Source organism: Amblyraja radiata, chromosome 5, assembly GCF_010909765.2.
Source record: "Amblyraja radiata isolate CabotCenter1 chromosome 5, sAmbRad1.1.pri, whole genome shotgun sequence".
NCBI lineage: Eukaryota > Metazoa > Chordata > Chondrichthyes > Rajiformes > Rajidae > Amblyraja > Amblyraja radiata.
This window is the reverse complement of record NC_045960.1, coordinates 32,379,927-32,403,476: the sequence shown is the minus strand read 5'-3', so window position 1 is coordinate 32,403,476 and position 23,550 is coordinate 32,379,927. Positions and strand designations below refer to the sequence as shown.

Genomic DNA, 23,550 nt, shown 5'->3' with positions numbered 1-23,550 from the left:
TTGGGCTCCTTCTTGAGAGTGATGGGGTAGAGGGGAGAAAACTGGAAGAGGGAGGTGGGGGGGGGGGGGGGGCGGGGGTAGGTAGCAAAACCTGGCAAGTAATAAGAAGGTACAGACGAGTGTGGGGGGGGGGGGGGGGGGGGCGGGGGTGATTTGCAGATGGGTGGGGATACTGACAAAGACTAGCGACAAAAAGGAGAATAGATGGTATCAGATAAGGAAAGAGGAGTGAAATGTAAAGCCGAAGGGCAGACTATGAGTGGAATGGGACATGGGGGAGGAGTGGGGGAAGAAGAGCTGAAAGGAGCAGGATGACCAGGAAGTGGGAGAAATGTGAGCCCACCAGGGTTGGAGGAGGTGGGAAAAGAGAAGGGGGCAACGGGGTATTTCTTAAAATTGGAGAATTTAATGTTGATACCATTGGGTTGCAGGTTACCCAAGTGGAATGCGAGGTGTTGTTCTTCCGGTTTGTTCATAGCCTTACTCCGCCAGTGGAGAAGGCCAAGCACAGAAAGATCGACATGGGAATGGGAAGGGGAGTTAAAATGGTACGTAACAGGGAGTTCCAGCAGGCCTTTGTGGACAGAAATCAAATGTTCAGTGAAACGGTTGCCTAGTCTAAGCTTGGACTCAGCGATGAAGAGGTTAAAGATGTCCATGGATTCTCCTGGCCAGCTGGTCTATGCAGGTTCTAAGGACATGGCCAGGGAATTCATCCAAGTCAACTGCACTCTGTGTGTTCACTCTCATGAAGGTCAATTCTCCTGGATTAAATGATTATGGTTTGCGAGGGTATTGAGAAAATGGAGGCAAATGAGTAGTAATTGTGAGAGGGAATGGATTGGTATAGGTGGCTTTTTAATTATGAGTTTAGTAACAACAAGGGAGAAGAGGCAAACACATGGACTTGGTTGGCATAGATGGAATACAAATGATGTGGAAATGAAGAGTGCTGTTAAACAAAATAGACCAAGGCACAGGAATGGAGAATAGCCAATTTACAATATTTAGCCGCAAGGCGTCTTGACTTGAATTATTTTTATTGCCCTAGGAAATCTCAGGGTGTCAATATCAGTTTCCTCAAAATACAGAGACTGCTGTAAACATTCCTCATCTTTTACTTTCAAAGCAAGTCAGCCAGGCAAAATAAGAGGGAAGCTATTCCAAAAATGCAGAATGCATTTTCTTGGAAGGCAAATATTAACAGATGTCCATGTGAATCATTAAATGAAATATAGAAAACAAAGATAAAAATGAGGAATGCGATTATATGTACTGCGATTTCTTCAAGTATACCTCAGGACTGATGTTTGGAAAAACTACAGATGGGAACGTTCTCAGAGATGCCTCTACTTCCCTGATGTACTCTGGGAAGAAATGTGACAAGATAAATAGATGGAATCGTACAGCACAGGAATAGGCCATTCAGCCCATGATGTCTGTGTTGAATACTGTACCAAACAACACTAATCCTTTCTGCCTTCACATGATCCATAACCCTCTATTCCCTGCATATTCACGTCCCAATCTAAAAGCCTCTAAAATGCCACTATTGTATCTGCTATATCTACCACTCTCGGCAATGTGTTCCAGGCACCTACCACTCCAGTGCAAAATGCAGTGGTGTAGCTGGTAGTGCTACTACCTCCGCGTCAGAGACCTGGGTTTGACCCTGACCTCATGAGCTGCCTACATGGAATTTGCAAGTTTTCCCTATGATCATGTGGATTTCCTCCAGGTGATCTGGATTCCTGCAATAATCACCAAAACGAGTGGGCTTGCAGGTTGACTGGCCTCTTTAAATTCGCCCTAGTGTGTAAGGAATGGATTTGAAAGTAGTCTTAACATAGAACTAGCGTGTACAAGTGATCAATGTTGATGTGGAATCAGTGGGTCAAAGGGATTGCTTTCATGCTCTATCTTTCAATCAAGCAATTCAGAGATGCTTGACAGCACATCTCCTTTAAACTTCCTCTCTCATGACTTGAAATGAGTATTTGACATTTCTACCCTGGGAAAAAGGTTCTGACTGTCTACCCTATCTATGCTTCATATAATTATACGTACATCTATCAGATCTTCCCTCAGTCTCTACGTTCCAAAGTAAACATTCCAATTTTATCCAACCTCTCCTTTTCCCTCGAACCCAGGCAGCATCCTGGTGAACCTCTTCTGTATCCTCTCCAAACCTTCCTTCTGTGTGTTTTTACAATACTGGGTACAAAAATTGTGACATCATACATAAAACTGAAGTTCACAAATAAATTATTTCAACATGATTCAGATTAATCAAAAACCCTCACAGCGGCAGTACATGACAGGGGAAGTTAGTTCATGAAGTTTGAGAACATTTGATTAATGAACACAATTCTTTGTTGAATGAGGAGGAGGAGCCATCTTGGGGAACGGCTGCTAACCAGCAGCCGTCCGTTGAATTCACTTTTTTTTTGTAGTTCTGTGTTTTGTTTGTGGGAGAAATAGACTTTTTAATGTGGGGGGAAAGGGGTAACTATATTTCTAGGTCCCTACCTGGTCGGTGAGGCAGCTTTTTCTCCGGGTTGCCCCGTCGACCCGTCCTCGTGGCCTACCAGCGGGCGTGGAGCGCCGTTTCCTGGCGGGGACCGCCCAGCACCTCGGCTTCGGTGGCGGCACAGCGCTGGAGCGCTATCGTTCCTATGCGTTCCTATGCGTTTTTTTACACTTTATGTTTGGTGTCCACCATAACAACCATTACATGAAATTTAGAAAGTCATTTTTTTCTGAAGCATTAAAGCTGATTTCTTCACTTTTGCTGTATTTCAACATACAAATGTACTTTCTTGCTATAAACATGGAGTGTGTGACCAAATGAGCAATATTCCTGTTAGCTACTAAAACGTGCGTTACGCGCGTTACACAGTGTCCAAAGGTGGATATCAAAATGAAAGTAGCTCCTGTTTCTTCCAGTATTTCTTTTTTTGTAATTTCTTTCTCATGTTTCGAATAAACTTTATGGAAGTAATTGTCCATACATAATAAGAAACTGCAGGTACATAATTTGATGGAAATATAGCTACTGCAAAATGCTGGTGTTACGCATGTGATGGTGGACACCAAAAATATTTACTAATTTTGGCATGCAGCAGCTTTTACAGAATCTTGATATTAAGGTTACATTCTTCTCATAATTTCATTATCTATTGGGTTCTTGAAGCTAGAACATTTTCAATTTCCTTGGGAAGTTCTTTGGTCTTAATTTACCATTGTGGTTTAACGGTGGTTTTTCTATAAAATATGGTGGACACCAAAAGAAACCACTGAAATATGGCCATTCAGAGCACTTAATGCTAAATTCATCAAACGTTTTGCTTATTACTGTGATACATGCATCTCTGCAAAGCAACAAACTTGAAAATGTTTTGAATTATAAAGAAATTAATGCAGAAATTGCCTCTTAATTTAATTGTGTCAAAGCATGTCACATTTTTGGTGTCCTAAACTTGATATTTTTGAGATGGAAACTGGTTGAATCAGGGAATTAATTTAATTCCTAACTTGATTTTATCTATACTATCTCTTGCACATTTGAGTAACAATCCCTGACAAAATTAACACCATACTACTTGAAACGGTGGAGATATGACACTTTCAATGTTCTGTGCTGAAATCTCTCCAGTATTGTAAAAATACACGTATCTTTCCAGTAATAAGGCGACCAGAACTGCACAAAATACTCAAAGTATGGCCTAACAAATGTTTTATAAAGCTGCAACATGGCTTCCTGACTCTTATACACAATGGCCTGACCAATGAAGGCAAACATACCATATGTTTTCTTTGCTGCTCTATCTACTTGTGTTGCAAATACGCTATTTGCACCTGCAACTGGCACTTCAGCACACTTCCAGATGGAGTGAAAATGTAGCCTGCTGAAGGTAATGGATAGCAATTATACTTAGTCATAATAACAATGATCCTTGTATCCAGATTTAAAGTCACAGAAGTGTAGGGAGACTGAGCAAACAAGATCCAGTTTACAAAAATAAATAATTGTGGAGATAGTTAGTGACAGAAATATATTAATCTGTATGATGAGCACTGGGGATTAAAATGTCTGAAGCTCCTTGAGAGGGAGTTGAGGAGTGGGTTGCTGTAAACAAATGATTGTATTATGGGAGAAGAATTGATTACAATTAATCTTGAGTTTTATTTTTAAATTCTTCTTGAAATGTTACTATTGGCTTCAATGTTTAATTTTCAGTTTTTCTTCCTGATTATTTGCTTTTACTTGTTTTTGCAATGGTTATTTTGGAATAGTACCATCTACAGTCCTGGAAGGACCAAGGCTCTAATATCACCTGCAAGGTGAAATAAAAATATAAGGAGTTGAAACATAAACAGAAAATGCTATAAATGTGAATTTTTGAGATTCCTTAAATCAATTTGATGAGGGCGCTGCGAGTTGGCTGCCCTGCCAGCAGCATGTTCGTTATTTCAACTTTTTGGGGTTTTTTTTGGTGTGTCCAGTGGCGGACTGGGTCTAAAAATATTGGTTGCCAGGCGACAGAGGGGGCCCACTTCATCAGGGGCTCACTTGATATAGGGGGCCCACATCATCAGGGGCTCACTTGCCATTGGGCAAGCTGACACCCTGGCCAGTGCGCCACTGGGTGTGTCTAAATGTTAGTTTAGGTGACTCTTGGTGTGTCTTGTGTGGGGGGTGGGGGGGGGGAGGGGGAAACCGCTTTCGGTCGCCTCCTCGACGGAGAGGCGGCTTTTTCCATGTCGCCTCCCTCGCGGCCTAACAGCATGGATTGGAGCGGCCTTTCCTGGAGTCGGGCCCGGACTTTCAGCAGCGGGCGCAGCGTGGACTTTTCGATCGCGCGTTTCAACCCTTGCCGGGGATCGCCAGACAGGAGTGCTCCGATTGCTGGCTTGGTGACTTTGGCATCATGGGGTTGTGGTCTGCGGAGCTGCTAGTCGCGGGCATGGCGTGGACTTACCATCCGGAGCCTGGGATCCCTTGCCGAGGATCGCCGGAGAAGAGCTCCGACCACCAGCCTGCAGCATATAACATCCTGAAGCCGAGGTCTCCGGTAAGAAAGTGTGCGATTCGGGCACTCCAAGCCATAGAATGTGTTTGACCGTCCCGACTTTGGAGGTTTGATCATCCCAACGAGAGGGCCTGTACATCTGGCCGTCTGTAGCAGCGACTATGGCCCCAACCACAGATGAACAAAGGAGGAGGACTGACTGAACTTTGTTGCCTTCCACCACAGTCAAGAATGCTGTGGTGGATGTTTGTGTAAAATTCTATTGTGTATTGTGTGTTCTTTTTTTAAGAGTATCGCTGCTGGCAAATTAATTTCACTGCACCTTTGGGTGCATGTGACGAATAAAATTGACTTTGACTTTTGACTATGACTTTTGACTTTGACTTTGAATTCTGTAATAGATATTGGCAAGTTGCAATCAAATTCACCAGAAACTTTAACAGACTTTACAACCTTTCTTCCAGGATGTCGCATCCTTTTTACCATTAATTCTTTTGTTGGTTCCGTTAGGAGCAAATTAACAATTTCACATACTAAAACAATCAATGGGCATCAACAGCTTAAAGACTCAACGAATAAAATAGGTTAAGAGTACAAAATAAACCACCACTTGTTGGAGATTGCAAGAAATATTGGTGGATAAAAGTACATTAACAAAGACATTATGAGATGTCAATGCAGATAGTAGATTTTCTTTGGGATTGTAAGTTTGCAAAGTTTCAGAGGTTAGAAGTAAAATTGTTTTTTGTATGAGAAATTTCAATTCCACAAGGCCATTGTGTGTATGGACAAACGTTCTTAGGCAGATGAGATCAGTTTAACGGCATCATTTTGGACACAAATTTGGGGGCCAAAGGGCCCATTCCTGTGGAGTACAGTTCTATGTCCTATGCACAACAGTGTTGACCTATCACTGGACTAAGACTTGAACAAGTTTAGACACATTGCTCTTGAATAACAGTAGAACAACTTGTGGGATCTATAATCAGGCACCTGGGATATGCAACAGAGCTTCATAATGATTAAACAGATATATTGAATAAAAGTACATTGAGAACAAATTAAAGTGGACTGTGTTGTGGCAGTTGAAGGGGATGATAACATGAAAGCCCAAATCAGTACCATTAAAAAATCTCGTGATAGAGAAATGGATGGTTCCCTGAAAAAGCTTAAACGATGAAAAATGTTGTTTAAAAGTAATGCAGAACATTCACAGCCATGAGAAATAGCTGCAAGTTAAATACTTGGGACAATAAGCCTGAACCATGATGAAATACTGCGTACATTCTTTCATTAAACAGCTTGCCCTTGTATCACAATGTTGATGCCTTTTCATGATGGGTTTGCATCTGAACTGACGGATTCTGTCAAAGCTGCTGAGCATACAAAACCTGACCTATAAACATGCTAGAGTAATTGCTGTGTCAACAGAAATGGCAAGAATGCTGGTGAATTTTGTCCAGCACAACAGACTGGAATAACTTCAGTCTACAGTCAAAAAACCATAGCAAAGAAACAGAGCCCAAAGCAGACTGGTGAGACCAGTTCAGTCAGTTGCTTTCATTGCAATGGTCATCACTCATGTTGTTGTCACTTCAGAACAATTCTTCAGTTGCCAACAGAAAGTCTCTTTTTGACAGCCTGCAGAACCTTGGCCAAGATCAGCAGTGAAAGCAATTTTAGCAGTAATGACAACAGAAAGAAGGACATCATAACTTAGCGGTTCGTTCAGTCAGTGAGGAACAGGGATTATGCATTGTCTATGCTACAACCAGTAACAACAACAAACAGACTTTCAAGTCAGGTATTGATTAACAACCACTGTATTAATTTTAAATATAGAATCACCGTCGACAGAGGCAATCAGAGCAGATTGGGAACGAGAACTACAGATAAAAATTTCGAAAGAAACATGGGAAAAATACCTGATATATATATATATATATATATATATATATATAAAAATGTTCGATTAATGCAAAACATACTTTAATTCAATTTAAAAATTTACATAGATTATACTACTCGAAAACAAGATTGAATAAAATCTATCCAAATATCTCTCCCATCTGTGATAAATGTTTATCTGCAAATGCCACTATAACTCATTCTTTTGTCTCCTGTATAAAACTTTACCAATTTTGGAATGAAATTTTTACAAAACTATTTAATAGAAGACTTGAACCTAATACAGAAATGATTATTTTTGGATCAATGGAAGATGGGACTAAGTTAAATACGTTTCAAAAATCTTTACTTAATTATGGTTTAATAACGGCAAAAAAACTTATACTTAAATTTCGGGAAAATGCGCCAACACCAACGCTCAAAATGTGGATTTCAAATATGTCGGAAACGGCATATCTGGAAGAAATGTGACTCCTTCTAGCAGGTTATTGATTTGGTCTCCTTTTATCGACTTCTTACAAGCATATGGTGCAACACAACCATAGAAATAAAATGTTTCAGAATCAGGTGACGAGTGGCCTGGAACATAAAATAGGTATATCGCTTTCAATCTCCTTTTTCCTTTTTTTCTTTTTTTTTCTTTTCTCTTTTTCGTCTCTTTCTCTTTCTGGTTCTTTCTTCTTTCGGCCTATCTTTCTATCTCATGCACCACTTATGTTAATCTCCTCTTTTCTACTCTTTTCTTCCTTATTCCTGTTTTATTATTAAATTAAAAAATAAGAAGTTGTATATGAAATGTAATTTGTCAACAAGTATTAGGTACTGTGGTACCACATTATTGTACTTACTTCTAACAAAAATTAAAAACAAAAAACCAAAAAAAAAAAACCACTGTATTGACATACTATCGAACATCATAATTTACTTGTTAAAACACAAACTCCAGTAAATTCATCTGGATAACGTGACAGAAAGCAACTTCGTACTGAACAACAGAATACTCAGATAAAGTTCACCAGACATTAGGGTAAATGCAGTGCAAAGTGCATTGCAATTGATATCAAATTCCCATCATAGTGACAAAGGGGAAAAAGAACAAGAAAAGAAAATAAGAGCGGCCCACTCAGCCCTGCCCTACTCTTCAAATATAACAGCTAATCCATGCTGGCCTCTACTCTTCTACACCAGATCCCCATAGCTCTCAATTCTTTGATATATCAAATAAACAAATAATACTCTTCAGAACACAAGCAGGTCCACAGCAGGAGACTGGCTCTTCAGCAGATATTGTTTCTAAACTGACATGACCAAGAGCTGTTTTTTTAAAGTTTACTTTAGTTTTAGTTTGGAGATACAGTATGGAAACAGGACCATTGGCCAACCGAGTCCACTCAGACCAGCTCGTATACTAGCACTAACATGAGGGTTAGTTTACAATTTTTACCGAAGCCAACTAACCTACAAACCTGAATGTCTTTGGAATGTGGGAGGAAACTGAAGCACCTGGAGAAAACCCACGTGGTCACAGGGAGAATGTTGAAACTTCATACAGACAGCAGCCGTAGTCCGGATCAAACGCGGTCTGGCGCCGTAAGGCAGCAACTTCTATGACTGCGCCATTGTGTCGCCTCTATCTTAAATTTGTCTACCTTAAAAATATCTAATCATCTGGCCTCCACAAAACATTGCCTGCCAGCCATTTGTTCCACAAAGGCAACGTGTGACTGTCAAAAACAGTTTAAGCTAATTTGGAAAAATCTTTTTCACATTTGAAGGTTTGAAGTCACACCTTGACACAATGGAAAGATACATTTGCATTGTTAGGCTATAATGCATACATTCATATCAGACCAGAATAAAAGGTGATCTATTGTATTCCAGCACAGTTGGGTATGCCCCAAAGAGTCAAATTGAGAAGGAACTCAGGCTAGAATAAAGGGCATGCTGGTGAAACCAACCAGAGCGAATGTGCCCAAGGCAGGCAGAATTGTGCTGCTGTGCACTAAATAAAGCCGTGGACAACAAGCAGTATCGATTTTCAAATTGCAAGATTCGTGTTGAGTTAGAAGGATTAAGAGGTATTTGGAAAATTTGACATTTGTCATTTGCAGATGGCGCACAAAGAGTTTGTACATCCCAAAGCCCTGGGGCGCCGCGCGCAACCCTGCCTATGTCACAATGCACCATGCGTGCATAATGTGCGCCTAATGCGCACCATGTGCGCATCGTGAAGCGTAAATTATGTCGCGAAAATTATGCGTAAATGACGCCCAAGTGGGACAGGCCATTAAGGACTTGACTACTTAGGATGACCATGCATAGAGCAGTGTTCTTTGTGTATGTGTTAATGGTCAGGTATTGACTAGCCTCTAACATTAAAATATCTCTGGTTCCTCATCGGTACATCCAAGGACACAGTGGGAAGCAAGAGAATAAATTGCAGAAGCCCTGGCTGAGATATATGAATCATGGTTAGACATGGGTGAGGTGCTGGTAGACTTGAGGGAGCCTTATGCTGTGCCTCTATTTAAGAATGGATATAAAGAAAAACCTGGGAACTATAGTCAAGTCTGTGGTACACAGGTTACTCAAGTGCATTTTGAGGGAAATTATACACATCAAGAAGGAAACACTTGGAACAGTACAAGGAAACAGGTACAACATAAATCTTCACTATGTATCATCACCACCACTGATATTAGTTTCCAAATGAATACCTAATGCGGGGAATCAAATCGTGCAACGGGACAATACAACAATGTTAATAAATGTTGGTGTGTCAATGTGTATGCTCTGTCACAGTTTCTGCACGAGAAAGAGGGATTGATACATTAAATGCAGCTGATGAAGCCTTTCTAGTAACTGCATCTCAAATTGAGCAGACATTGAATAGAAGAACTTAACACGGTCAGCATAAAGCTGAAAAGCATGCTATACCACAGCTGTGGCAAAAAATCATCATGTGAAAGAGTGGTATCAGTGAATGGTAATACTTACTGTCTTTAGAGTAAAAAAATCATTCAAACCTCATACTAAAAATACAGGAATTGTCAGTATGGGCGACACCACCAAAATCTTATTTGCAGTTCTAGACAGGGCCTTCCAGAAATGTTTAGAAAGCATATGTGAAATTTTATGAAAAAGGGGAATGATAATCCCTGATATTGATCAATTGTCAGTCAGGATGGACTGGTGAAACATGTATTCATGTACATGAACATAAGATACTTTGCCTTAATGACTACTGTCCAGTGGATCTGACATCAACTGTTGAAATGTGCTTCATTGAGTGGTGAAGACACATTAACTCTACCCTCCTAGATAGGAGGTGAATTGCAGTGCATAAACCTATCACAACAGGTCCATTTCCCTGGCCCTTCACCCATATGTGGACCATCTGGATAACAACACCTACAGCAGACTTCCATTTGTTGGCAATAGCACCAGTTCAACATTATTTTTCCAACCAAACACATTTTCCTGTTGTTATCAGACTACTGAACAGACCTCTTGTAAGCCAAGGGTGAACCCTGAACTTCCAGCTTACTTCATTGCGGCCCTTGCACTTTTTATATAATGGGTGCAGGTTCTTGTTGAGGTAGGAGTTGATATGCGCCATAACTAACGTCATTGCCACCGGTCAGTAGTAATTGAGGCACGTCACTTTACTCTTCTTTGACAGTGATGCATTTTCGAACTAGGTGGGAACCTCATATCTCATTAATGAGAGGATGAAGATGTCTGCAAAAGCGGGTAGTGATGAACCAATTTTGGATGGTGAAAATGTGTTGGGTTCATTGTAGACTTGGCAATAGGGAGCAGAGAATGATGGCAAAGGGTTGTTTATGTGATTGGGCGCCTGTCACCGGTGCTGTTCCATAGGGATCTGGAATGGGACCATTACTGTTTGTTTTATATGCAAATGATTTGGCTGTAGACCTAGAAGTCAAAATCAGGAAGTTTGCAGATGTTATTAGATGTGTTGTTGATAGTAGTGTGGGTAGTCTTAGGCCACCGGAACTCTTGATATGATGGTGAAATGGGCTGAGTAATGACAGATGCAATTTAATCTTGATCAATGCAAGGTGATGCATTTTGGATGTACTAATGGGGTCAGTACAATTACCTTGAATGGCAAGGTTGTAGACAGTATTGATGAATAGAGAGACCAAGATGTGAAAGTCCTAATATTCTTGAAGATGGCAGCACAGGTGGATTACGTGGTCAAGAAGGCATTTGGGATGCTGGCCTTCTTTAGTAGGTGCAGTGAATACAAGAGCTGGAGGTCAACTTCATAATACATTTAATCAGACCTTAGCTGGAGTAAAGTGTGCAGTTTCCTCATTATCAGAGGTGAATAATACTAGAGGACAAAGACTTGGGGAAAAGGGGAAAAGGGGAAAAGATTTAGAGGGATTTGATTGGGACTTTTATCACCCAAGAGTGTTGAATATTTGGAATGCCCTGCAAGAGAACGTAGTGGAAGCAACGTTGCTGAAGGCAGTTAAGAGGCATCTAGACAAGAACAAATCACCTGGATATAGAAGGCTTTGGGGCAAGTGCTAGAAAATTGGTTTAATAAAAATGGGTGCCTTCTGGCTGACATGGACATAGTGAGCTGAATGGCTAGTTTCCATGTGATACGAGTCTATGAATTCTGTAGCTATGGCAACAATTATTTACATTAACACTGGTAAAATTTCAACAATTACATTTTCTCATACACACTCTGCCTGAATGATTGATGGATTCAAATTATAACTTTCATGTCTAAGAGAAGAACTAAAAAGGGAACAATAACACAATTCTGTGTTGCCTTTGACTTCTATTGCATTGTAACATTTCTGTGTAGATTTGCAGGCTGTTCAGAGTTTGAGCAAGTTTGGGAAATTTTCTTGAGCTTGGAATTATGTTGGAAATTTGTTTAAAAAATGGTATAGTATTAGGCAACATTCATAGAAATGGAGTCAACAAGAATTTGGGTACATATTTCCCTTCAGCAAAGGAGGCCATTTCAGGCCATCGCTTCTATGCCGTTCACAGATCAATCCCATCCTTCACAATCATTTCCTGTAATCTATTCTCTCTATCTTCATACAGACACTGATGCATGCATTGCATTTCAATTCTGTATTGACAGGAGAAAGCCTTGATAATGTGATTGATTCCCTCTAGATTCTGCCTATTTTTCCATGTGCATGCAATTAACTAAACACTGAAGAAACCAGGAATGAATGGCATGAAAGAGATTGTCCCTTTCCCGTTTTTCTGCAAATAGTTGTAATTCAGAAGAGTGCATTAGTCATCTTTTCAACACAGACGCGGTAACTTACCCAAAACCATTTAAATCCTCTGAGGACAGTTGTAATGTTTCAAGCATTTAATAATAACCTTTTTTTGTATAAATGTCTGGATGACAGATGATTTCAAATAAAAGTTCTGCATGTTAAAACTTCCATATTTTTACTGCTGAAATAAGTAGCTACTGCAGAAGGAACATATCTGTAGTTCAAAACTACAAAAATTACAAGTCTGTTTTCAAATTTCATTTTTGAAATTCTATTTGGATTTTAGTAATATTAACATAATTCTGGTATTGAAATAAATGAATATTCTTCAATGAACAATGACAAAGAGGCTTATGGATTCTCCATGTAGTTTTTTTTTAGATTAAATCATAGATTATGCACAACAATGACAAAGCAACATTTATTGCTGATCCCTGGGAGTCTTGTGAACTTTAAAAAACAACAGTTCTGTTCAAAAACAGCTCAATGAAAATAAGACAAGAGCAGCAGATTCCCTTGAATAACAGAAATTAATGGTACATTTTCCTGTAGTTTGCACAAGGTTCTTTGAAATGCAGCTTCACAACATTCCATGGTGCTACTTGAAGTTCTGTCTTCATGGTCAAGTTTAAATCTATTTGTAATAATACTCACTCGCGATCCAAAAATGAATATTAGATGGTAATCAAGTAGAGATCCACTGGCTAGATGGTCCCTTTTGGGGAAAGGAATATTGCAAGCAATAGTAGAAATATTTTCACTTTTGCACAATGAATGTAAATTCCTCTTGAAATGGACTTACCTAGCATGCGAAATGGGGCATTCTGATCAGGGCCATCGAATGAGATAGCTCCACACCGCTGAAAGAAAATAAAAGTCCATTAAATGCAACACTTTTACCCAGTAACTTTGATCTTTATCTCAGATTTATGAACAGCTGAAAGAAAAGGAAAACATTGATAGTTAGAATCCTAGGAATGCTGCATGGGACAAGGCCCTTCATTAGTTACCTGCCATATTTTGCGCACAACAAACTATTTACCTATTACCTATTGATATTTCGTTCAAACCTAGGTTTGAATGACAATAAATTACATTCTATTCTATTCTATTCTAAGTGTTTTTTGGAAAATCTGCCACTTTTGCCTGTAGATATATTAATCAGGCGCAAAACTGATATATAAGTTAATGGAGTTTTGCTCACGAGAAAAAATATTGAAAAATTGACAAGATGCAATTATTAGGGCGGTCTTTTTAAATTATATTCTACTTAAGAATTAATATTTGAATTCTTACCAACAATTTGTGCAACTACAACATATCTACAAATCACGTCTTCCAAAACATCCCGGCCACAGTACAGCTTTCAATGGAGTAATGGACTTAAATACGGTGGCGCAGCGGTAGAGTTGCTGCCTTACAGTGCTTGCAGCGCCCGACTACAGGTACTGTCTGTACCAAGTTTGTACGTTCTCCCAGTGGGTTTTGTATGTTGGAGTTGGGAATTGTGGAGTTGGGAGTCTGGGAGTTGTACGTTCTCCCAGTGCCAAAGGCAGCACAGAATAATTTTCTTTGATTTCCTCCCACACTCCAAAGATGTACAGGTTTGTAGATTAATTGGCTTGGTACAAGTGTAAATCGTCCTTAGTGTGTGTAGGATAGTGTTAAGGTGCGAAAATTGCTGGTCGGCACGGACTCAGCGGGCCTATTTCAGCGCTGTATCTCTAAACTAAACACGGAGGAGGGCTCTTCAGCCCGACTCATCCATGCTGACCCACCCATGCTCCCAATTGCCTGCAGTGGGCCAATATTCTTCTAAAGTTTTCTCATCCATGTACCTGTCTAAATGCTTTTTAAATGCTGGAAAAGTACCCACCTCAATACAGTTTAATCTGGTACCTTGTTCTGTATACCCACCACCCGCTGTGTGAAAAGGTTGCCTCCCAGTTCTCTTTTAGATGTTTCTCCACTCATCTCTTCTACTCTAGGGAAAAAACATTCATCTTATCTATGCCCTTTATGATTTTATATATCTCTGTAGGGTCATTCCTCAGTTTCCTACACCCCGCAGATCCCAACCAATCTAGACTTTCCCTGCAACTGAAGCACTCCAATTTTGGTAACATCGTTGGGCATCTTTTCTACACCTTCCCAGCATAATGACATCATTCCTATACCTAGATGATCTGAACTGCACACAAACTTGAATGTGGTCTTATCAATAACTTGTGCGGCTGCTGCATGACGTTAAAACCACTGTACGCAATGCTCAATGCTGATGAAAGCAAGTGTTTCAAACACCACCTTCACTAACTGTGTCTCAATTTTCAGGGAAGTATATAGCTTGGTCTCTATTCTACAACACTCCCCAGGGCCCTACCATTTACTCTTCGAGTCCTGCCCTGGTTTAACTTACAAAGTACAACACCTCACGCTTGTCTAAATTAAATTACATTTGCCCTTTTCTGGTCACTTCTTAGATAGCCCTCTTCACTGTCCACTATACCACTAATTTTGGAGTCATCTGTAAACTTGCCAACCATGTCAACAATATTGTCATCCATACCACGAACAAAACAACCACCCTCTGATTCCTTTCCACCGAGCCAATGTTGTTTCTAATTGGCCAGTTCATTCACTCTTACAATTTCTTCCCTGGCTCCCACTGTGTTTTAGGATATACTTGGTCAGGCCAAGGGACTTATTCATCTTAATATGCTTTAAGACTGTCAGCACCTCCTCTTTGGCAATGTGAATATTTTGCAAGACTTCACTATTCATTTACTTAATTCCTTAGCTTCTTGTCTTTCTCCACTTAAAGATTAGGAATATTCTTTGAAGATATCTCCCAGCTCGTGTGGCTCCATACATAAATATTTCCTTATAAACATCTGAAATAACAGATGGATGCGCACACAAAAATCAGCCCTAGTTCAGAGGAACAAGAATGCATTTGTTAAATAAAACACTTGAAGTAGGCACGATGACAGCTAATAATGTTTGCATAATACAACAATAATTTTGAATAACATTTCACATTATGCAGCAATACACAGAACCCAGTTTGATCATATTATGTAGGGGATTAAGTGAAGGGACCATGAGATCGCACTGCTTGGCCCATCGACCATTTATCTTTGTTTCAAGGCCAATGATCAGTAAGAACTGAAAGGCACAATTATGAACTTAAAACAACTTTGAAAGGAAGCTTGATTTATAAAGGTTTCATTGGCAAAGAAACTACTGCAATATAGCTCAATCACAAAGACACTGACCTGGCAGCAGGGGAGGTGGAATATAAACAGAGAAACACTAGGATTGGAAATCTTAAGGATGAACAGCAAAGTTAGCAGTTATGAAACATTTTCTTTACTCCTCTACACTGTTGCCAGAGCATTTCCTTTATTGGCATCATAACAATTAAGCCATCATGCAATATGGAGTTTTCCAAGAATCCTGCAATGCCATTTGTAGCACAAATCCACTCAAGTAGGTTCAAAATGCATTGTAGCCCATGTTGCAGAACAAGCACTTTTAACATTGCCTTTGTTGTTATTTCCCATTGCAAATGAATTAATTTTAGTCGAAACAAATCTATGGATTAGCTTTGGTATATATAATCTTCAAAACTTTGCACAGCAATATATCAGAAGTCGTGGAGACACAAGGAACTGCATATGCAAGAATCTGGAGCAAAATAGAATAGAATAGAATGCCTTTTATTGTCATTCAAACAGCTTGGGTTGAACAAAATTGCATTTTCTACAATCTTAACAATTACAAAAAAACCCAAGACACACACTTAACACACTTTACACAAACATCCATCACAGTGAATCTCCAACACCTCCTCACTGTGATGGAAGGCAAAAGTCTTATGTCTTCCCTTGTTTTTCTCCCGCGGTCCAGCAGTCCAACTGCAACGTCGAGGCGAACTGGGGCTCCCGATGTTAGACCTAGTACCAAGCCCCCGGCGGTCGATGGTAAGTCCCGCGTTCGTTAAGCCGCGCCGGGCGATGTTAGGCCCCGCTCCAAGTCATTTCACCCTGCGATTCCAGCGGGAGAAGTTGCTGTTGCAGGATCTCCGTAAAGCGGTCTCCCACCAGGCACCTGCGAGCTCCCAATGTTACCGTCCACAGGGCCTGCGGCCGGAGCCTCCGAAGCACCGAAGTCGGGTCGCAGCCCCGCGCCACCACTGCTCCTCCCGCTCCGAAGTCGGCCAGCTCCGCGATGGCAGGTCCGCAGGCTCCGCGACTGGAGCCCTCAGGTTGGTTCCGGCCAGAGGCCGTCAACATCGGAGACCCGGCAGGGAAAAAGTCGGGTCCCCGAACAGGGAAGAGATTAACCGTTTCCCCCACCCCCCCACCCCCCACATATACACAGCTAAAAAAATAATAAAACTAGAATCAAAACATACATTTAACGAAACCAAAATGATAAGAATAAAAAACAGATGGACTGCTGTCGAGCCGCTGCCATTCGGTGCCACCACACCACATCACAAAGCTCTGGAGGAATTCAGCGGATCAGGCAGCACCTGGAAAGGAATGGACAGGTAGAAGGAAGGGGGAGAAAGATGGAAAAGAGAGGTGGGTGCAGGACAAAGCCTGGCCAGTGATAGGTGGATACAGATGAGGGGTTTGATTAGCAGATGAGTGGAATAAGTGACAAAGGCTGGAGGTGAAAAGGAGACAAAGACGGGAGGGAAAAGATGATTCTTGCTGCTATTTTACATCCGGTAATATTAGGTCTTATTTTGTAAAAATAAAAAAAAGTTACAACTAATCCAAAATTCCATAAAAAGTTTGGAAACATACCTATTTAAAATATTTCAAGCCAGTGCATAACAGTAAAGTGAAATTTGGAATTTCCCTCAGGTACTGTTTGAGGTGCAATGATGAGCTGTGGAATTTAGGCACAAATTCAAGCCTTTTTCTTCACAATTCAAAGGTACTTTGAAAGATTTAATACATGTTCTACTGTAATTATGTAATTATAAGCTGCTTTCTTCTTAGGTAATTCCTTAGGATCAAAGTCGTCGTATCCCTATCGTCATCTTCTGCCTCATATCGTCAAGCCAGTTTTAATCAATTTGTCAAATGGCCCTAGATTTCATCATCACTAAGTCTAAGCAACTTACATCACCTGAGCTGCTCTCATAAGTGCAATTTGTCATCCTTTTGAACAAAATGAATCAAATTGGTCAGACAAGATGTCCCGCAACAAAGCCATGCTGACTATATTTGCCCCTCTTTGACCAATCTTATTGCTCAAGGCATTTCCCCAGTAATTTCCATACCGCTGACTCAGAAGCCAAAAGTTAATGAGCTTCTACCTGTTGCCCTTTCCAACTAAGGTGCCGCATTTGCTGCCCTTTGCACCTCCCCAAAGGGCACTGATGACTTAAAAGATCCTATTTTAAAAACAGCCCACTGTTCAACTCTATTCAACTGTGCCATAGCTGTTAACTATTTGCCAGAATTTGCTTTGTGAAATGAATATTCTTGATTATTATAAAAAATATCAATACATATTTAGTTAATATTTAATTCATAAACTAAAAGTGCTGGAAACACATGGATGATCAATCTGCAGCAGTGAAATGAACAATCAAACTAAATGCTTCAGATGTGGCCTCTTCATCATGACTGCCAAAATGTCAACGTCTGCTTTTTCTGTGGTGACCTGCCAAATACTTCAGAATATTTACTTCATTCAAGATGCTTTATTTTTTTACAAAACATCGTGATCCTCAGACACAAGGGTATATATCCTTTGAAGGCACAGGTCGTCCAGTAGCTGAAAGTAATCATATGTGAAGAAAATTGCCTTTGGTTGCTAGCACTAAACACATAGGAGAGTATTAGTTGCTTTTGTGGTAAATTGAATCAGGTGGACTCTATTGAGTACCACAAGTGGCCACTTTTGCATTTTACATATTTACCAATAAAAGGCAAAGGTCTTCACACAATTTTCCAACTCAACTCGTCATTCTGCACCTATGATTTTTTTAGCACCTTTAGAATAGTACAATATCCAAAAGGCGCTTCATAAATGTTCTGTTTAGCATGAATGCAAGTTACGAAGAATATGTACATGCATAGCGTGGAAGAGCTAAGGGGTTTCTTGGTCCTCCAAAATATTCCAAATGGAATTTAAACTGGAGGTGGTGAAGGGGGGGCTTAATCCAGAAAGGGTTATTGGGAAGAAAGAGCTACTTTAAATTTAGTTGTATCTGGTTGGGTAACTATAGTTGGGTGGAGATTATTCCATGCTTTAATTGTGCAGGGGAAGAACGAATTGCTGTACACATCTGTCTTTGTAGCTGGGATCACAAATTGGATCGAATGCCCTCGTCTGCTCCTAATTGGTTTGGGTTTGGTGTAGGTCTTGTAGTCTATGTCGAGCTGACCATTTAACATTTTGTAAAAACAGGTCAAACGGTGAGCTTCACGTCTGTCTTGGAGAGGGTTCCACCGCAGAGGGTTGGAGGAAATAAAACATAATGTAACAAGTGTATTAGTGTAAATACATGTAACACAATGTAATAAAGGGGGATCAGAAGATAGGTATGGGTGGTGGTTTAGGATGGAGCAAGAAGAGTTGTGATCACAAGACATTGGAGTGATAAACAAACCAATGTTAGTTTCATCATCTAAGCCAACATCCCACGTGCTGAAGACAGAATTACATTCAGTTGACTATATTGGGCAGACCACCTTGATCACATGTGGAACACCAGACTACCAAAACAGACACTGCATTCTGTGGAAAGGTCACATTGGTCTTGTTAGCTACCTCAGAAGCTACAACATCAGGGTGAAAGTCAGTCACCAATCCCAAAGGTCTGCTTCAGGCAAAAGAATAGAGAAAATAAACCATTAAAAACAATGCAGCTTACTTTACCTTTGGATGGAGGCAGAAAATAGCCACACAGTTACTCTGCCATCTTACTTTAAAAAAAACATTGCTTCGTGTAAACTTTTTTTTTTTTAATTGCTTTTTTTAAAGTCAGACTATCCCTGATGGATCCCTGGCTGGAATTTTGTTTGTACAAAAAGAAAGCCTAGGATTCTGTTATTTTGCAAAAAGCTGAACATCCTTTCACATGTTTCCCCATGTTATGTATAGCATTTTGAGTCCACCAAATGTATTCCAGCTTGGGAAGTCATAGCTGAAAACAAATGCTAAAAATCACAGAGCGTTCAACCAGATCAGTGCTAAATGATGCCAATTCTTGTACAAGGTCTTCAAAGTGCACAGAAATTTTAATTGAATCAAAATTCTAATAGAAATTGCAGCTACATTCAGCATCGTGAATTATATTCGCACCATTCTTTTCCACAGTTAAGAGTTGCATTGTTTATATGAAAACATGTAAAACATTATTTATGGTACAATACCATTGAAATTATTCATGACTATGTTTACATAATGACATTGTAATAAACAATAGACGTTTTCAAGCATTATTCAATAATGTATTAAACAAATTATGCTCTTCACTAGTGCTCTAATGTTGACACTTTAAAATAAATAAGTTTGCACATCTCAAAAAGATACTACATTAATTGTTTTTGCTTAAAAAAAAGACCTATTCAAAACCCACAGCATTTCTATTTGAGGTTAATTGTTCATCAAACATTAATCTTAAAGTACACTGTGAAGTCAGTTGTCTAGTGGATGGAAGAAAAGGTTTAAATATCGAATTATTCTTAAATTGTTTACAACTATGAAATTGGGATTCCTGAAGCAGCACGCGTTTTAATCAACACCAATATTCTTCAAAATTAGCAAGCATAAAGTTAACATTTTGTTCAGAAATCTAATTTTTGCAACACATAATGTGAAGCATGAAGCATACAAAGCACTTTCTCTTGAAAAAGCCCTGGAAATAAGAAAACATCATCACCCAGTCTGACAATCTCACTTCAATGTAGTTGACAACTTATCTCAATATGTTAATCACATTTGTATAAATCTATGAGAAAATGTGTTTCAGTTTCAAGAAAGTGGCTAATAACTTTCTCAGAATTAAGCCTTCAATTCTAGCCTTGACGAAGATGCCCACATCTTGAAAATGAATAGATACATAGAGCACGCTTGCACACATTTAAATTGGAAAAGATGAGAATATTAATTGAAAAAATGAAATTTGTTGAGCCACTCGATTTTTTTATGCAAGACAAAAGAGATTGCAGATGCTGGAATGTGGAAGAGAAAACAATACTGGAAGTCAGCGGGTCAAGCAGCATCTGTGGAGGCAAAATTAGCAAGAACATTGTTTCAGGTCATGACTCCGCATCATGAGCGAGAAGGAAGAGGAAAGATCAATGGTATGAAGCAATATTGTGGACAGGGATAGAAGCTGATAGGTGATAGGTAGAATTAGATGAGGATGCAATGACTGGCAGATAGAACCAAGTGCAGGGAGGGCTTGGGAAAAGGTGAATACAGGAATATGAAAACTAGTTAAGCAAGTGTGCGTAGGAGAAAAATACTGAGGATATGAATTATCTGAAATTGGAAATTTCCATGTGCATAGCATTGGGTCACAAGCTACCCAAGCGCAACATGAGATGCAATGACTGGTGGGATAAAAGGTGAAGGTGAGAAGGAGATGACTAAGGTGCTCCATTGCTGCTCCGTCCAAGGAAGGTGGGTTGTGGGATTGAGGGCTGACATGAGGGAAATATTGGTAAAGTAAGTTGTGCAAGTTAGGGTTAAATTTATAAGTAACATCATCCTCACAAATATCTCGTTAAAAAAATAAATCAAGTCTCTATGATGCCAGAGGAACCACAAACAAAAAATCTGGTCAAACTTCCCCTTTCTAAATAGGTGCAAGCCTAATTATCTATAGAAAATAGTTATCTGACACCAGGAATTAGAATTCCTCCAGGAATTTTCATAATTAATGGACAGAGCATGCCCCAAGCTTGCGATACAGACTTCTGGGATCCTAGCAGTGATCATTTAAAGGAACCTTTACTTGCCATTAAATAGACTGGCCATATTTTAAGTGCCAAGTTGCATCAACAATTCCACAGCCTGTTCAAATGCTGTCTCTCCCCACTGACTGATCCTCTGTGACAACCATCTCTCACCCTTCCACTTCACATCAACTATCAATTATAAAAATATTTCTTACCAATCGGCATGATGTAGCTGCTAACAATTCAACACTTTAAGTGTATGAGTAGCTCCTTGATGATTTGGAAATTAGGCTTGGCTGTGAGACAAGATGGACTTCATGATGCAGCCACAGATAGATTTGCTGATTGTCACTGGACTTTACAGATCAAATCAGTACAGCATTTCAAACATCAATAGGCCAAATGGCACTTCAAAAGGTTGCAAGGTACAGTGCCTAGAACATTCCTATTTAAAATACATACCTCATGCATAATACATCCCTATTATAATTAATTTAATTCCAAAATTCCTCTGTACCATTGCAACGTTACAAGGGAGACACTGATAATCGTGAACTCCATACTATTTATACAGGTACGGTCTATGGCTGCCTCCAAAAACACCTCTTATAGATATGCCATAATAAGAGTCGAAATACACATTGCATCAACATATAATTCAGTAAGCAAGCAACTTCAGGTAGCAAAGCAAATTGAAGAATGTGCACTGGGTACACTTGGAACCTAATTGGTAGCCTCTAATAATCCATCATGCTCTGGACTTTGGTGCTGCCAGAGTGGCATTTTCTTTTCCCTCTCTCTCCCCCAACTCCCTCCCCCCCCCACCATCAACCTCCCCAATTCACTTCATTCAGATGTCACACAATTTTGTTATTGACTTTCTCGTGAAGCATTCTGCGTGAGCTAGTTACCAAACTACTGGGATTTCTGAATATTTGGACAGCAGAATATTGGACTTTTACTGAATAAAGTATATTATTAACTGAAGAAAACAGAAGAAGAGAGTTATGCTGTACCTACACAATTCCAAAACATCCGACAACCTTTGCCCATTCAAATTAAATAGAAGGATAGAGTTCTCAAATTATGTAATCAGTTTTTATTGAGGGAAAGCAGGAAGACCATGGAAACTTATGCAGAAGTTAGGCAAGTTGCAATATTTTATTATCAATGCAGAATTTTTCATTCATTCAAATGTTTGATGGTTTGCACATCATACAGCACAACACCCAAGGTTGGCAATTTCAATCTAATCTATTGGCCAGGACCAGAAAACTAGTAGAAACAAGGAACTGCGGATGCGGATTCACAAAAATACAGGGACACAGTGTGCTGGAGTTACTCAGCACATCAGGCAGCATCTCTGGAGAACTAGTGTTTTACTCCCTAGTCTTAAACTCCACTAACTACATTAGAAAGCCAAACATAGCTCTTTTTAAAGCAAGTGCCCTTCTGTATTGTGTCAGTTTCACGTTGTGCAAAATGTCAGCATGGTAACTTTTTTCAAAAATCTATTAATACTGCAACTCTGGTAGAAGACTTCACGTCTGCAACTTTTAAACTTCTCTTTACAAATTCTGATTGTTTCTATTGAGTCTGCGGGCTCAAATCCATAGGGTTCTCTCAGGAAAAGACTCAATTTCCTGTGGAACTTCCCCCCTTTCTATCACTGAGTGCAAGCTTCTCAATCACAACAGAAAGCAACACAGACAGATGTCTTTTAAGATGCTACCCTATCTGAACCATCCAGTTTGTCCTCCTGGGGTCTGCAAATTGACAAAAGTAGGCAATCACTACACTACATTCCTTAGCAATTCAATAATCTCATCTCACTGAGAGATCATTCATAGAGAGGCACCATTTAAGAGACTTTTAATGCTATACTGTACAATACCATAATACATTAACTACCCTCAAATAATCCATGGGAAAAGTACATGTATAGAATTTAGTCAATAATTACACATACATGTCAAGCATGCACCTTTGTTCAGACAGTAAAAGATGGGTCAAATAATAATAATAATAACTTTATCTGTATCGCACTTTTCATACAATTGAATGCAACCCAAAGTGCTTTCCACAAAAACACAGGTCTAAACAAAAATATAATTTAAAACAGTAAGGACATAGACAGTCAATAGCATAAAAAGCACAGGTTTATATAAACATATCAAATAAAAAAATGAGAGTGTGAAAGGACAAAAAACAAAAAATCTGAGGTCAAATACAGAGTCCCATATACTATATGAACACACAATCTACTGAAGGGCATGCTGAGATAAATACAAGAGAATAAAGGTATTTTTTACAATGTCATCAGAAGTAAAGTAGGTTAAAAGCTTGATTGAAAAGATAAGTTTTTAGCTGCCGTTTAAAAATCTC

General features: G+C 39.6%; 1 protein-coding gene across 3 annotated transcripts in view; it reads right to left on the bottom strand.

Moving 5' to 3' along the window:
- pde7b (phosphodiesterase 7B) overlaps positions 1-23,550 on the bottom strand; it is a 115,938-nt gene that overhangs the window by 70,559 nt on the left and 21,829 nt on the right. For all 3 annotated transcript variants that reach the window (XM_033020952.1, XM_033020951.1, XM_033020953.1), the window contains exon 2: positions 13,032-13,089. Coding sequence is in view for 1 of the 3 variants with exons in the window: in XM_033020951.1 (XP_032876842.1) it covers positions 13,032-13,089 (58 nt within the window). In the remaining 2 variants the exon portion in view is untranslated. The remainder of the gene's footprint in view (positions 1-13,031; positions 13,090-23,550) is intronic.